Genomic DNA, 16,646 nt, shown 5'->3' with positions numbered 1-16,646 from the left:
TTTTTCTTTGATGATCCACATTAACCATTTGGCTGTGAAACAGAGAAAAATTCCTAAACAATCAGGATATTTCACAACTTGGCAATAGCGCACGTCATCGCTGATATCATCCAACTTTGCAGCCCAAATGATGTCATTTTTATGATTTGGCTTCCTGACTGTGTAAATGAAGAATTCATCCGATGCGGCAACTTGGAGAAAGTCAGCTTCATCCCAATCTTTAAGAAAAGAACCACAAAACCATGCACGGTCTTCTCTCTGTTGCTGAGTGATGTTGGGCTTGCTGATAACATGAAATGGATTGATACCAGATTTTTTCAACTCACGATATAAAGCACTATAACTTCTCTTCTTTACCCTTTTTGTTTCTAGTTCAAGAGCCAGTTTACATAAAGACTTTCTTGGTCTACCCACTGCCTCAGCTATGATATCTTTTGACTCCTGAGAAAGGACTTCAGGCCTTCCAAGATTTTCACTCTTTTTGCGATGACAGTCATATGGATTTTTGTTCCAGTTTCTTTTAACAAGGATTCATCTCTTTTAATGTACTTAGCTATCCAGGAACGTGAAATGAAGGATGCGCCAGCATCCCTGGCCTCTCTGAAGGTTATAGTCCGGATTCGGTCAATCCATCTGATTTCCTCCAAGTCGTTAGCCATGGCTGTATCTAACTCCGTCACTCAGTCTGAAGAAATGTAAAATGAAAAATAGCTTAATAGAAACTTAAAATAATGTACTTGGAGATAGGCTATAGCAGAAAACTTCATAACTTTCCATTTGTTCTGTGGAGTGGGGGGTCTGTAATTTCGAGACACCTGGTAGTGGGTTTGGGATGGAAAATGGAGGACAATCAATTTGTGCCAGTTATAAGCAAGAAAACTGCTTCACCAGAAAGCTTCTTTCAGATGGTCTACTTTAATTGCAAAACTGCCTGTCAAATGTGTAGCAGTTGCAAAGGCTATGAACTACCTTGCACACCTGCTTGTGGACCATGTCAAGTTGAGAACTGTGAGAATGAATATTTGTAAACCTGGTTTTTCAGAAATTTATAATATAGGATTCATGATAACATTTTTTGCCAATAATCACTACACTAAGCTTGGTGGCCTTATTGGTCCCCCACCTTAGATGTTGAAAAATCTAATCATTTCAATGTACTGTTATTCAGATAAGTTGGTTGGATTTCCCGATTCCAAAAAAGGGATTTAGACACCAAATTCACGTGAGTAAAATAAATTGAAATGAGATATGGGGATTTTCATTATTTTGCTGCTATTTTACTCCTCCATCATCGATTTTGTATTTATATATATAATCGGTTCAGTTTACTGTAAGTCAAATAGGCTAATTGGATTGCCACATCCCCAAAACAGATATCCCCAAAACACGGGTTTAGGCAGCAATTTTACTTCGTAATATGAGTTGAAATGAATAATAATGATTTTTTGTAGTTTGGCAGCCATATTGGTCCTCTATCGTAGATTTTATAAATATGTGATCATTGTAATATACTGTGATTTGAATAAATTTATTGGATTCCTAGATTCCCAAAACAGGGGTTTAGACAATAAAATGAGTTAAAATAAGTAATTATTTTTTTGTTTGGGAGCCATATTGATCCTCCATATTAAATTTTGTATATGTAATTAGACCTACTTCAGTATACTGTAATTCAGATATGCTCTTTGGATTCCCAAATCGCCAAAACAGGTGTTTAGACATCAAATGTACTTGTATAAAATAAAATAATTGGAATGAATAATGGAAATTTTCATAGTATGGTGGCCATATTGGACCACCATCTTGGATTTTGTGAATATATATTCCCTTCAGTATAAAGTAGATATGCTAACTGGGCTTCCAGATCCCCAAAGTAAGGTGTTAGGCACCAGCATTACTTATCTAGTTTGAAAAATGAAGAGTAACAGGCATTTTAATGATTTAGGGGCTATTACAGATGCCATCTTGAAAATAAGACCTTTTGCATGGTCAGACTGTGGTAGACGTTTGATATGCTGTTAAGCACACCGGATGCTACAATAACCAGTTGAAAAAACTTTTGTAGCAATTTTTTGGGGGTAAAACCTTATTTTCAGGTGACTATGTACCAGAGTGTCAAGTTTCATTGCATGTCTTTGTAACGCTTGTATGTTTTTGATAGGTAGGAACAGTCAACTCTGCACTCGGCCCTTCGTTTCTTATCTAGTTTTGGAGTCTGACTCAACAAATACAGAGTAACCTTCTAAGCCTTGAGGGTATGATTTCCTTGCTATTGGGCAGTCTGGAATTAGCTTTCCCTTTTATCAAAGTCCACCGCTCTACCAAATTAGCACAGGAAACGTTACATGTCATTGCCAGACAAATTAAATTTCTATCGCAGTGACTAAATCACTTGTTAGATTTATTTATTGAATGACTATGTGGTATTCAAAATATGAATACATTTCTTTGTGTACTGTGTTGCTGAACAAATATAAGTTGCATTTTTGAAATTGTAGTTTCAAATACATAGGAACTGCGATACCTTTTCTGACGTTTGATACTTTACGAGAGAAATGATCATACTACTATGGAAGCCAGCCTGAATGCAATAAATTATCCCCTTCTTTGGTGAACTTAATAAAATCTTTTATCATTTATTATCCATATGGAATGATCTAATATAAGAAGTAATGACCAGTCCTAAGGACAAAACTGATTAAGTTCAAGGGGCTCTTCAGGCTCAACAATTTCCTGTTAATGCTCTTCTTGATTCCTGTATTTGAAGCCAGGTCTCAAATTTTCTTTTCAGTCTAAATAGACTAAAAAGTTCATAAATATATGAGACAGTCCATTTTTAAGCAAACAATGAGGTTAATTTCTCCTAAACTCAGTACCTGTTTTCTACCCTTATAAAACGGTAATTTACCTAATGAATGGAAACTTGGCGATATTGTGTCTGATGATTCTAAAATTACAGCCCACTCTCCACTCTGTTGGTACTATCTGGTTTTGCTAAAAATTAATCTTTATGCAGCTCCTGCAAGGTAGTTAGAATTCAGAAAATTACTCGGCAATAGCCCATCTGCTTACAAGATTCAATAGCGTACTTTTGATACCCTTGTATAGGTCTATGGTATTATTTCATAATAGTTCATTATAGCCTCATCACTCTATAAAGGATCTATACAAGGGTATTATAACTGGCATGTTGGCACATGCACTTGGCATCGTTTACATTTTTTTAGGGGCTAGCAGTAGATGATGCTTCAAATGTGGCAATACATGTGAGATCTGGTGTTCCCTGCGGTAGCAATCTGGAAACTTTGTAGTCTCTAGTGTTTTCTAACGACATGATTGTTGGCTTTGAAAATGAGTTGATGCAGTATGCTGAGGGTATAGCTTTTGCTCTCTTCTGTTATAAAGCGTCGGAACTGTAGGGAGATTTGGAATAGAGCAGTAAGTGATTTAGTCACTGAGTAATGACGATAATGTCCAGCAAAACGAAGACATCACTGACTTGCCAATCTCGCATCATACCCCCTCAGTAATTCACAGTGCTTAGAGAACACAGTACCTCACGATTTTTATACTGAGAACTCACTGTTAGAAAACTAGATACCGCTCATACGGCTTCTTTCTTCGAAGTAAATTGTAGCATTAATGCCACATGCTTCAAATGTTGTTTCACCTTTGCTAGAATATTCCTCTGTTGCCTGGGTATATGAAGCCTCTCATGATCTTTATTTCTCAACAAAAGTGGGTTGAGTGGAGAATTCGCAACACCAACGCTTTTCAGTAAAGAACCTCTACTATCACCTTTAGTGCTTCCTTCTTTCAAGTCCGTATATGTTACTCATTTCGGCAGAACATCAGCATCTACAGTACGTTCTACGAGAAGCCACAAAAAAAAAAGTACCCACAGTCCAAGAGGTCCATTATTTCCTATATTGTAAAGCCATGGGACAGTCCTACCAGTTAAGTCTGGGAGAGACCTTAAAATCCAGTGCAACAATGCCATGATTTGTTCTAGTTATCAGCGGGCCATACATACATACCCACACATGCTCACACACGCACACACACACGTATATGTATGTATGCATGTATGTATGTATATAACACACATACATATTAAGATCAAGTGCGTTTTAAGTTTTAACAGAAGCTACTCTGTATCACTTTCCTATATTTTTCTCTTTGTTTAACATCTTTGGATACTTGCTTAACAGGTTAGTGGTCTTTTTGGTTTTATCCATAAGCACGTATTCTATTTTCATAATTGTTATGTCTCCACTTAAATTCCATTTCTTTCTCTTTTTCTTTCCAGGTTCTGAGTTACGGCATCGGTGGCCATTATACATATCATACAGATCCTCTATGGAAATATGATCTCCTGAAAACGTATGTTAATGCGATACGCTCAAAGACGTATATACACATGCAGACACACACACACATATATATATATATATATATATATATATATATATATATATATATATATATATATATATATATATATATATATATATATATATATAATGATAGACAAATAGGTAGATAGATAGACATGAATATATAAACATGGAAGAGTTGAATATAAAGGTATGAATTCTGACCACAACCGTCTATTTAGACATCTCCAGTCTCCAATGGGACTGGATATAGTGCTAGAACTTGACACGATATTTGCTCGAGTGAAACGCAGTACAAACAAACCTACAGCCAGTTAGGAGCACTTAGGAAGAGTGATTTCCATAACAGAGGGTAAGCATTTCAAAGAAAATACTTATTTTCCAAGGAAAAACTGGCCTTACCCTTGAATTACTTGTTGATAGACATTGCGCAAGAAAATATTTTTTCCCATCTGGACCAAATTAATTCACTCCTTAAAATCTTTATATATAACAGATATCTTATGAGATACAATCCTTGGGTGATATTCATTTTCTTTATAATAAATTCCTTTGATAAAACTTGACTTTATTATAGTTCTTAACTACTTATCATCAGGACAAACCAGTTAATTGTTTGTACATAACGTATACTGTTTTTATATTGCTCAGATCTCTTTCCCAACAATTTGCTAGTCTGACCTATGCAGAATTTGTTACATTATATATTTTGTATTGTGGCTATTTCTTTATATTGATATAGCTGCAGCAACGCTAAAATTTTTCGGCAAGTGTCAAATATCGTGACAGGAGTGCGGAATGTTGATGTTGGCAGATGATACTTTACTAATTTGTTATAGTGTAGAGTAAGTACAGAAACTAATAAAAGAGATTGAAGCTGTTTGCGAGAGGAGAAAACTGACGGTGAATGTGAGCAAGAGTAAGGTTGACAGTAAATGTTAACCACGAACATGGAGCAATGAATGTCAATTTGGGTGGCGGAGTGATGGAGGCCGTTGGTTCGGTGTAAGTATGCAGTGGATGATGGTAGGATGAAAAGAGGCTAATCACAAAGTAGGTGAAGCACGAAAGGAGGCAGGTTGTCTGGAAACCATTGGGGTGGTACTGCAGTTATCCATAGAAGCTAAGATGGTCTGCAAGAAGCTACTGTTTAGCCATTCCTCCTCTATGGAAATGGTGCGTAAATGATGAGGAAGAATAAAAAGCTAAGATGGTCTGCAAGAAGCTACTGTTTAGCCATTCCTCCTCTATGGAAATGGTGTGTAAATGATGAGGAAGAATAAAAAGCTAAGATGGTCTGCAAGAAGCTACTGTTTAGCCATTTCTCCTCTATGGAAATGGTGTGTAAATGATGAGGAAGAATAAAAATTAAAAAAAAGAAGAGCTACTTGTATTATATGTGACGCAGGAATGATTGAAATAGTGAGAAATTTGGAGAATGGCCAAAAAAAAAAAAAAAAAAAGTGGCAACAAGGCCAGGGAAAGTGAGAGGATAGTTCATTGTTCCGAGATGTTTTGGTTATGTGAACAGGTTGAAGAACGAACGGTTTGTGAAAAGTATACGATATCGGAATTGATAGACGGCACGTGTAAAGGGAGTCCTAGAAAGGGCTGGAAGAATGACGTGAACCTGTGCAAGGTAGAGACTAATGGCGCAGTGTGCATAGAGTAATCTGACGAACCTTCTGTGTAGGTCCATAAAGCAACTAATGCTCTAGAAATTTTATGTCATGATTCAGCTGTTAAAGTAAGACAGGAGCAGTAATCGTTGTATAGTTCTCTCGGAAGCCAACCACTCTTCAGAAACACACACACATATATATATATATATATATATATATATATATATATATATATATATATATATATATATATATATATATATATATATATATATATATATATATATATATACGTATATAAATATATATATATATATATATATATATATATATATATATATATATATATATATATATATATATATTATATGTGTGTGTATACTATATAGGTATGTATATATATATTTTTTCTTGTACCGCATAGAATGAAATTTGAGTATTTGTCTTTGCTACGATATCAAGAAACAACTTGTGTTTGTTACTTTGCCAACATTATTTTTTCGTTATCTTCGTCCAGTGTCAGAGGAACTCCCAGAACGAGCAGCGCAAGTCAACATCTCGGAATGAGAGCAAAGGTTGCTGCTTTTTCGGGATTTCACATGTATATTTTAAACGCTTTTGAAATACACTGGGAGGGTAATCTATCACTAACACTATAAAAGAATCACTTTGAAGATTTATTTCACTGCAGACTTGTGGAAGCTTTGCATGCTCGTTTCTGGACTTTCAGCCCCTTTAAAGGTCATGCATGGTGTATGTTGATTCAAAACTATAATCATAAAGAAAATATGTTGTATTTTCTGAATTATCAGTTTGCGATTGATCTCGTCAATATTATTTTCATTTCAGTGGGAAAATCACAGGGAAAAGTTCCGCGATTTCGAAAGCGGTGATCGGTTAGCCACGTGGATATTCTACGTAAGTTCTAAGTTCTTTCTGGTGACTGTTTTCATTTACATTGAAAAGACAACATGCAACATCATTATGCATTAATGATACCCTGCTCATCATGAGATTGTTTACTCAAATACGTATTTTTGAAAACCCCTTTTTGTACCAAATCGTACTCTAACTTTCACACACTCACATATGCTATATATATATATATATATATATATATATATATATATATATATATATATATATATATATATATATATATATATATATATATATATATAAATATATAAATATATATATGTATGTATGTATATATATATATATATATATATATATATATATATATATATATATATATATATATATATATATATATATATATATATATATATATATATATATATATATATATATATAACATACAGGTTGGGTTATTTGCTTAATGCACATACTGAGTATCATATATTACCAGATTTTTCCATGCAAAATCCATTATTAAGTTTAAAGATTTCTCAACGCTCACAGCTCTCGGACGTGGAGGCGGGGGGCAGGACAGCTTTCCCCAAAGCAGGGGTCTCAGTGACGCCTGTGAAGGGATCGGCCGCCTTTTGGTTCAATTTGCTGAGGAATGGAAAGCTGAACCCAAGGTCCGAACATGGTGGATGCCCAGTCTTGCTAGGTCATAAATGGGGTACGTGAGCCAGCTTCCAAGAAGAGAAAAATGTATTCCGAAGTATGAATGAATATCATAGTTTCGTTTGTTTTAATATTTTTAATTTTGGGCTCTCAAAATCCCCTTCGAGAGGAGTCGTTGATAGGTATTGGGCTAAACGACTGAGGTTAGAGCTTTAGCTATTATACCAAAAAGAAGGATAAGAATTTCTCTCAACCCATGCTATCAAATTTAGCTATATTTAGACTATGGCCAAAATAAATTCATCATTTGCTTGGTAATTAGATGTTAACAAATTATGTGCTAACAGGCGATTAACGCTAAGTGACGTTTTCCTTGTATATGTTTTCAAGTCAAACCCTTCACATCTGACGGGAAATTTCTGCAGAAATTATTCCCAGGTGGGATCTGAACCCTTGACGGTTAAAAAAGTTAAGAAGTCAATAGGGCTCATACAAAACATAGAACTGGTAAAAACGACCAGTGGACTATAAAGTAACATTAAATCAGTAAGGTGATAATAACTTTATTTAGACTCTAATATACTGGTACCTTAGTTTGAATGGAAGAATGAGACGAAGTAAATTAGTATACTTTTTTTTGCTAAATAAGTACATCCCTAACTAACGTCTTATTACTATCAAAGGATACAGTCGCATCTGGGAAGAATTTCTTCGTTAATTTCATTTCGAGTATCAAGGCTTTATATACTGTATATATATATATATATATATATATATATATATATATATATATATATATATATATATATATATATATATATGACTATTTATCACATCACCGTGATTCATATACAATCATTAAGCTACAAACGTCCTTTAATATCCAATTCACTCTACCTCGGAAGTAATATATTTTCATATATGTTACCGAAGGGGAATTTTTAGGTGATAATAAGTCCACCGTCCCGTGGGATCGAACCAGCGAATTGGATATTAAAGGACGTTTGTAGCTTAATGCTTGTATGTGAATCACAGTGATGTGATAAAATTTCATTCATAATATGGCTACGTGTGACAAATGCACTACAAGGTTAGCATGGCAGAGGTGGATTGATACTGATTCTAAATACCAATACCCGAGTTCGACGGTGATTTGTAGGTGAGGGTCGGTAATAACTTATACCTCACTTGTTGGCTTTGTGGGCTAAGGCGTCACTGTAGTCCTGAGTTCTTGTCCGTCGTTGGTTCGAGCCCACGGAACGACGAACTTATTATCAACTAAAAAAAATTCCATTCTTCGGTAACATATATGAAAATATATTATTTCCGAGGTAGAGCGAATTGGATATTAAAGGACGTTTGTAGCTTAATGCTTATATATATATATATATATATATATATATATATATATATATATATATATATATATATATATATATATATATATATAATATAATATATATATATATATATATATATACATATATATATATATATATATATATATATATATATATATATATATATATATATATATATATATATATATATATATGCATATATATCAGCCCTCTTATTTTAGTGATGTCATTTTCTTTTTTGTTTATCACTAATAAACATAAAATCTCTGCAGTCCTCGTAGTCTGTAGTTGTGTTAGGTAGACAGAGAAGCTCGTTACTGCGTCTGGTGCCAAGGTAGAGCAGAGGCTTGTTTAGGACTAAAGCAATGACACGACGGGAATTCCTAGATACTATTTACCTGTGTATGAGGTTAAATACTCGTATCATAATTCGTCGTAGGACTTTGGTAATTTGGTAATTCGGTCAATGTCTGTCACCTCGAGTGCAACGCTTTCTTCTTCTCTTCAACAGTGGCGAATAAATGGATCCGGGAGAACTTCAACTTCATGAGAGAGCCTTGTACTCTTGATGAGTTCGAATGAGGGACGAAACGTCGTTCCGAATAGGAATATTAAAATCACAAAGAAGAAGAGAGAAATTTTAAAGAGCAGCACGGTAACAACACATCATTTCGATGACCTACAACTCCATATTCCCGGAAACGCATCTTCCAAGTACTTCTCCTGACATCACCTGAACAATAGGTAGTCGACAAGAACAAAGCACTTCGAGGAAATAAAAGGTGTTTTGAATATCAAGGATAAATTGTTTGGTACATTTGGTTTTCGTGTAAGTGTAACCTTGTGTGTTCTTCAGAGGAAATTAAACTGGTTTGCTGCCTTTGGAAAGCTTGAGATATAGATTTTTATTTCACTTTAAATTAAAGGAAGAGTAACTTACATACAATATCCATTAAGTTGCCCAGTTTTGCATTTCACTCTTTTCATGATTATCTCTCTTATTTTTCGCATTCAAACGTATTTATATAGTTATGCATACATTATCCATCTGTCTGTCTATCTCTCTATCTATATATCTTTATATATATATATATATATATATATATATATATATATATATATATATATATATATATATATATATATATATATATATATATATATATATATATATATATATATATATATATATATATATATATATATATATATATATATATATATATATATATATATATATATATATATATATATATTATTTCAGTAGCTGAAACCTATTCACATGGAACAAGCACACCGGGGCCATTGACTTGAAATTCAAACTTCCAAAGAATGTTGGTTTCAACCTTCCACCGCAGACCCCGCACTGCTGCAGTAACTGATAATGACACAGTGATTTTTCATCACCCTGGGGAGACGCAAACCCCACGACATCTGAGTGACATGCCACGACATTAACTACTATACCAGCTGATATATATATATATATATATATATATATATATATATATATATATATATATATATATATATATATATATATATATATATATATATATATATATATATATGTATATATATATATATATATATATATATATATATATATATATATATATATATATATATATATATATATATATATATATATATATATATATATATATATATATATATATATATATATATATATATATATATATTTATATATATATATATATATATATATATATATATATATATATATATATATATATATATATATATATATATATATATATATATATATATATATATATATATATATATATATATATATGTTAATGGCCCCTCAGGGTCAGGAAGGGCCATCTTTTATTAGTGTATCTGTTTTAAGAACAGAATCAATCATCTTACTTCTTTAAGATGTCTGTGGTAGCCGTGTCTCATCTCAGGGTCAGCATATCCCTTCTCCTTTGTCAAACTACTCTCATTAAACCTATCTTTACACAAAGGCCTACTGAAATGAGATACTGATATATAAAACTAGACTTTATTTGCAAATTTAACGAAAGTGACTCGGCAGAAGGTCCGGTCATGAAATGGTGTGATGCACACCCCCTGTCTATGGAAAACATGACTAGAGGAAATACTGCTTCACAAAAGAGCATAGTCAGTATTCTATGTCAAGCATTAATAGTGAAAACACCCAGGTCATCAAGCAAAGTAATAAGGTCATAAAGACCACAATAAATGTCATATCGTATGTAGGAGTAAAAACACCACTTCCAAATATTCGTCCCCCTGGGATAAGTTCGAATTCCTGTTGAAAGAAACATATCATTATATTAAAACCTGAAATGGTGTTGTGACTGCACATATTCAAAACAGAAACATGCACAAATGGGAAAATTCGTCATGCAGACATCGATCAGTTTCATTTCCTCCCAACCGGGTGTTTCCCTCGAAAATCTGAAAAAGATATAAATGTGAATGGGCGATCTTACTTACTTTTCTATGGCCGTAAATAATGTGTCTTCATAGCGGCGGTTTCTTTAAACGCTACACCAGGCTAAAACACATATCAGCCACTAAACACCGAGGCAGTCTCCCCGTGAGATTCACTGTTCCTCTCATGAATGTCTCATGGGAGATCGAACACGCATACACACACACACGCACATATCCCACCAGAGCCTGGGCAGTTCCGGCGCATCGGTTCAAATGTTCTATCATGCTGTTTCCATGTGCTCAGACCATGATCAAATAATTCTCTTGTATCCAACTGAGCAAATTTCCAATGTCAGCATAAATGGACCTGCAGCGAAGAGCCACTGAGAGGTCATCACATAGCTCTCACTGTTGTCCAACGAGAACTAAGACTTAATATATATATATATATATATATATATATATATATATATATATATATATATATATATATATATATATATATATATATATATATATGAGTGTGTAAGTGTATGCGTAATTTATGCATACGCACGGGCATACACATGTTTTGTTCACATATATATATATATATATATATATATATATATATATATATATATATATATATATATATATATATATATATATATATATATATATAAACTGAGCAAACTTTTTTTTTCTGGTAGAGATGCAGAATGATGTGATTTCAAACCCTTTTGCCTCATGGACAGACGAAGGATGGGAATCCGTCTTCCGCCTGTCCACATTCCTTCGTTCAAGATAAGGAGCACGAAAACAAAAATATTTAAAAAAACGATTGAATGAGCGTAACATTAATTCTATCACTTTTATCATGTAGTGTATTAAAAAGTTTTACATTCTCGTGTTGGGTGATGTGGAAAAACAAATTATCTATATTGTTTTTGCATTTTTTCATTGTCGTGTTTCTTTTCATACTAACACGCATTTTGAGGCGTGTCCATATTCGTTGATGTTTAAATCTATGTGTGGGTTCATACAAAAACTACGCTGTATGCGATCACATACAATTCTACATATTCCGAGAATGAAATGGAGAACGTATTCCCCCAAGCCAGAACGAGAACATGGTTTAGCAAAAACAGCAGTCCACCCTAAGCTACACAATTATTCGCGAGGCAAATGTGCATATATTATGTATTCCAATTACCTCCTTTGAAGCAAACATACTCCTCCTGAGAACCACGCAAACGCACTCACACAAAGCTCTACTGTAGTATGACGCTGTCAGACTGAGTGAGGATGGGCGTATTGCTGCAAAATAGAACATATCTGATTAAGTTCCACAGGTGTAATATGTGCCTTGTGACGTGCATATGCTTCATGTTTACTTGATTGGTTTATTGCGGGTCCATTTTTCCTCCTAATTAGGCCTGAATCCTGGTATGAGGGCTGCCTTTACATCATTCCTGAAATCTGATTCTAGGTTTTCAGTGACAAACATTTGAGAAATAAAAAAAAAAAATGATGTAGAATGCGTCTGCTGGTTATATGCTGTTTCCAAAGCCAGTTTTTGCAAAGAGATCAATCAAATACTTCAGAAGTTTGATTGAGGCCCTACCTGCCTCTTATTCACTATGGCATTAAGGAGGGCGCCGACCGCCGAATTTCGAGGAATTATCGAATTTGAGTTTTAACAGTTTTGGACTGTTTTAAGTTCCTCGCTGGGTGAGCGGGTTCCGTTCTCAGCTACCACTCTGTTGGTCGCGAGTTCGAATCTCCGACCGGCCAGTGAAGAACAAGAGGAATTTGTTTCTGGTGATAGAAATTCATTTCTCGCTATAATGTGGTTCGGATCCCACAATAAGCTGTAGGTCCCGTTGCTAGGTAACCAATTGGTTCTTAGCCACGTGAAAATAAATCTAATCCTTCGGGCCAGCCCTAAGAGTGCTGTTAATCAGCTCAGTGGTCTGGTTAAACTAAGATATACTTATGTCTAAATAAACATTTACTGAAGCGGTATTGCTATTAAACGGCCCTCGAGGTCAGTTTGATGATGAATCCCGATATAACGTAACATCACACCAAAACTACTCACCCTAAAGCCCTTAAACTGTGCCCATCGGAAGATGTTAAAATTTTTGCGGACAGATTATAAACTGTGTTAATCAAGGATCTCATGCCATTCCAATTTCATATTTTTCATGTACATCATAAACACACCGTAGTGAAGTCTGAAAATTACAGAGAGCAATTTCTGCGTGATAGCATAATACTGCACTGAATATTATTACTCCATACTCAGTGTTCAGATATACTAGTATTTTTACTATTATCATTGTTACTCTGAACCTCTGAGGACAAATGTTAGAATATGGAAGTACTTAAGGATTAGGATGGAAGAGCGAACTTTCTGAAATATCAAATATAACGCTGTAGTAAACCTTAACACCAAAAGATGTACTGTATATGTTACAGGCAGATAGCGAAACCAGGCATTTCGTGAAGTGCGTGAAATTTCAGGCAAATAGAGAAATGCATCCAGGGGCTAGTACTAAACACAGCGAAACAGTGTAGGTACCAGGCCCCCGGGGCAGGGGGGCGGGGGTGGCATCCAAATGTCCATAAGTGCATTTCGCTATCTGCCTGAAATTTCAGGCAGTTTATGAAATGCCTGTGGCACATACACACACACACGCATATATATATATATATATATATATATATATATATATATATATATATATGCATACATACACATACATATATAAATATATATATATATATATATATATATATATATATATATATATATATATATATATATATATATATATATATATATATATATATATATATATATATATATATATATATATATATATATATATATATATATATATACACATACATACACACACACACACATATATATATATATATATATATATATATATATATATATATATATATATATATATATATATATATATATATATACATATACTGTATATAAATTTCTAACTTACCACGGGACCGAACCCCGGTCTTTCGGGTGAGAGTCCAGGGCACTAGCATTTCGGGCACAAAGGTCATAAAAGGAGTTGGAAACTAAGTACATACGTATCTAAGGTTTTTCCTGGGCAGGCGACTAAGGCTTAACATACGAGCGAATTTTACCCAGCTCCCCGACCCATCAGCGCTCGATTTGCCATCATTCCATTCGTCTTACTCCTTCCACTGTGAGATATGACAGAAATGAACACATGAGAATGTGTTTCACAGACAAATTTCTATCTCACCGCGGGGCGGAGCACCGGTCTTTCGACTCCTTTTATGACTTTTGTGCTCGAATTGCTAGTGCCTGGACTCTCACTCGAAAGACCGGGGTTCGATCCCGTGGCGAGTTAGAAATTTATTTCTTTGAAACACGTTCTCATGTGTTCATTTCTATAGTAATTTTCCAGTAAAAATAATTCTGTCCATAAATTTCAGGTTATTCCCTGGTGCATTTTGGTCTGGTAATATCCAACGTTACAGTTTTTCCCATTCTCATTTTACAATACGTAAGCGGTTAATTTCTTAAATTCTACTAAAATCCGGGTTGGCTTTTTATTGTAAATATGAATTTAAGCTAAACAGAAACTTTTCTATTCCTTAAATAGTAAATGAACGTTGCACTGTCACCTGATATAGTGAGTGTGACACAGCCACCTCCCGAAAACTCTGGAAATCTTTTAACCGAAGAGGTGCGCTTCCTTCAGTTGCTTCAAACTTTACAGCTGAGCTGTATGGCATCTTAGTAGCACTGGAACATATTGCAACACTCCCAGTGTCTAGCTACACAATATTTTGTGACTCTAAAAGTGCCTTAGAGTCCCTGGAAGTCTTCAATGCTGATCATCCCTTAGTGTTGAAGATCTTGCAGTGGATCTTCTTGCACCATTGTGGAGGAAGCATTGTTTCTTTTTGTTGGGTTCCTGCCCATGTGAACATATCAGGAAATGAAAAGGCAGACCAGTTAGCCAAATTAGCAGCACAGATTCTGATACCTAGAAAATGTCCTGTTCCATATCGTGATGCATTCCATATTATATGGAAATCCATCCAGCAATTATGGGCACTTCAGTGGGACAGAGTAGGCCCCAATAAAATGAAAGAAATCACTAATTCAGACACACCCTTGGAAATATGACCTAATGCCAAGGAAGTGGGAGGTTGTATTGTGTAGAATACGTATTGGCCATACACGTTTAACTCACGGCTTTGTGATGAATGGGGAGAATGAGCCCTTCTGTGACGATTGCTTGGTTCCACTGACTGTTAGGCATTTGCTGGTTGAGTGTCCCAGTCTAGTGGAACTTAGGAATCAATTTTTATCAAATAGCAGTGAAGCAGGTGGTAATTATAACATGGCAAAACTGTTGGGAGAAAGCATATGTATTAATAATGTTATCTCTTTTATCAAAGAAGCTGGTCTTCTCAAATATATTTGACAGCCGTGCTGTCTTAGTGTATATATATATATATATATATATATATATATATATATATATATATATATATATATATATATATATATATATGTGTGTGTGTGTGTATATGTGTGTATATGTGTGTATATGTGTATATGTATATATATATATATATATATATATATATATATATATATATATATATATATATATATATATATATATTTTTTTTTTTAAGTTATACTGTTTATCGGATCAAATTTATTAATAGTTCTTTTTAGCAGAATTTTATATATTTATTTATTTATTTATTTTAGCTAGTTTTCTTTTTTGTTTTTTCTTTTTAATAAAATTTATATGTAGTTCTGTTTAGCAGAATTTTAATTTTAATTTTTATAACATACTATAAAAGTGAAAAGATCACATTTAGTATTCGGCGTCGGTGACCCTGGTAGTTGTGACGCCAGATAACCCACAATTAATCAATCAATCAATCGTGAAACTTCAATTGGATGCGATTTTTGTTGTACTCTTTATCCATGTTAAAATAGCTATGTCTTGGTCGCTATTCATTCATTATCTTTGATAAAAGCAGACAATACTCCTCTACGTTTAGAGAAAGAACATTTTGATCAAGAAACAGATCCTGACTGCTTGATGCTCCGAAAGAAGAGGACTCTAATAACAAGGAAACAACGTGCTCTATTTTATGTATTTCTCGTTGTCATTTGTAAAATCCAGCCAATTTACATTAGAAGGTATTTAATGACAGAAGAGTAGGCTTTTACTTTCTCCAGCTTCAATGAAAATAACTTGAATCCTGATAATTTTGAGCTTCAC

General features: G+C 33.9%; 1 protein-coding gene and 1 long non-coding RNA gene across 2 annotated transcripts in view; one reads left to right on the top strand and one right to left on the bottom strand.

Annotated features, from left to right (window-relative positions):
* LOC136845480 (prolyl 4-hydroxylase subunit alpha-1-like) overlaps positions 1-9,645 on the top strand; it is a 91,300-nt gene extending 81,655 nt beyond the window's left edge. The window contains exons 10-14 of the mRNA XM_067115653.1: positions 4,310-4,429; positions 5,929-6,065; positions 6,832-6,937; positions 7,445-7,610; positions 9,428-9,645. Coding sequence (XP_066971754.1) covers positions 4,310-4,429; positions 5,929-6,065; positions 6,832-6,937; positions 7,445-7,610; positions 9,428-9,498 — 600 coding nt within the window. The 3' untranslated portion in view covers positions 9,499-9,645. The remainder of the gene's footprint in view (positions 1-4,309; positions 4,430-5,928; positions 6,066-6,831; positions 6,938-7,444; positions 7,611-9,427) is intronic.
* Positions 9,646-16,500: 6,855 nt separating this feature from the next.
* LOC136845562 (uncharacterized) overlaps positions 16,501-16,646 on the bottom strand; it is a 792-nt gene continuing 646 nt past the window's right edge. The window contains exon 2 of the long non-coding RNA XR_010855182.1: positions 16,501-16,646. This exon is cut by the window's right edge and continues 219 nt beyond it. This is a non-coding gene — a long non-coding RNA (uncharacterized lncRNA).

The sequence above is a fragment of the Macrobrachium rosenbergii genome, chromosome 14, assembly GCF_040412425.1.
Source record: "Macrobrachium rosenbergii isolate ZJJX-2024 chromosome 14, ASM4041242v1, whole genome shotgun sequence".
Classification (NCBI taxonomy): Eukaryota; Metazoa; Arthropoda; class Malacostraca; order Decapoda; family Palaemonidae; genus Macrobrachium; species Macrobrachium rosenbergii.
Note: the sequence above shows the minus strand (reverse complement) of the source record. Positions and strands in the feature narration are given on the sequence as shown.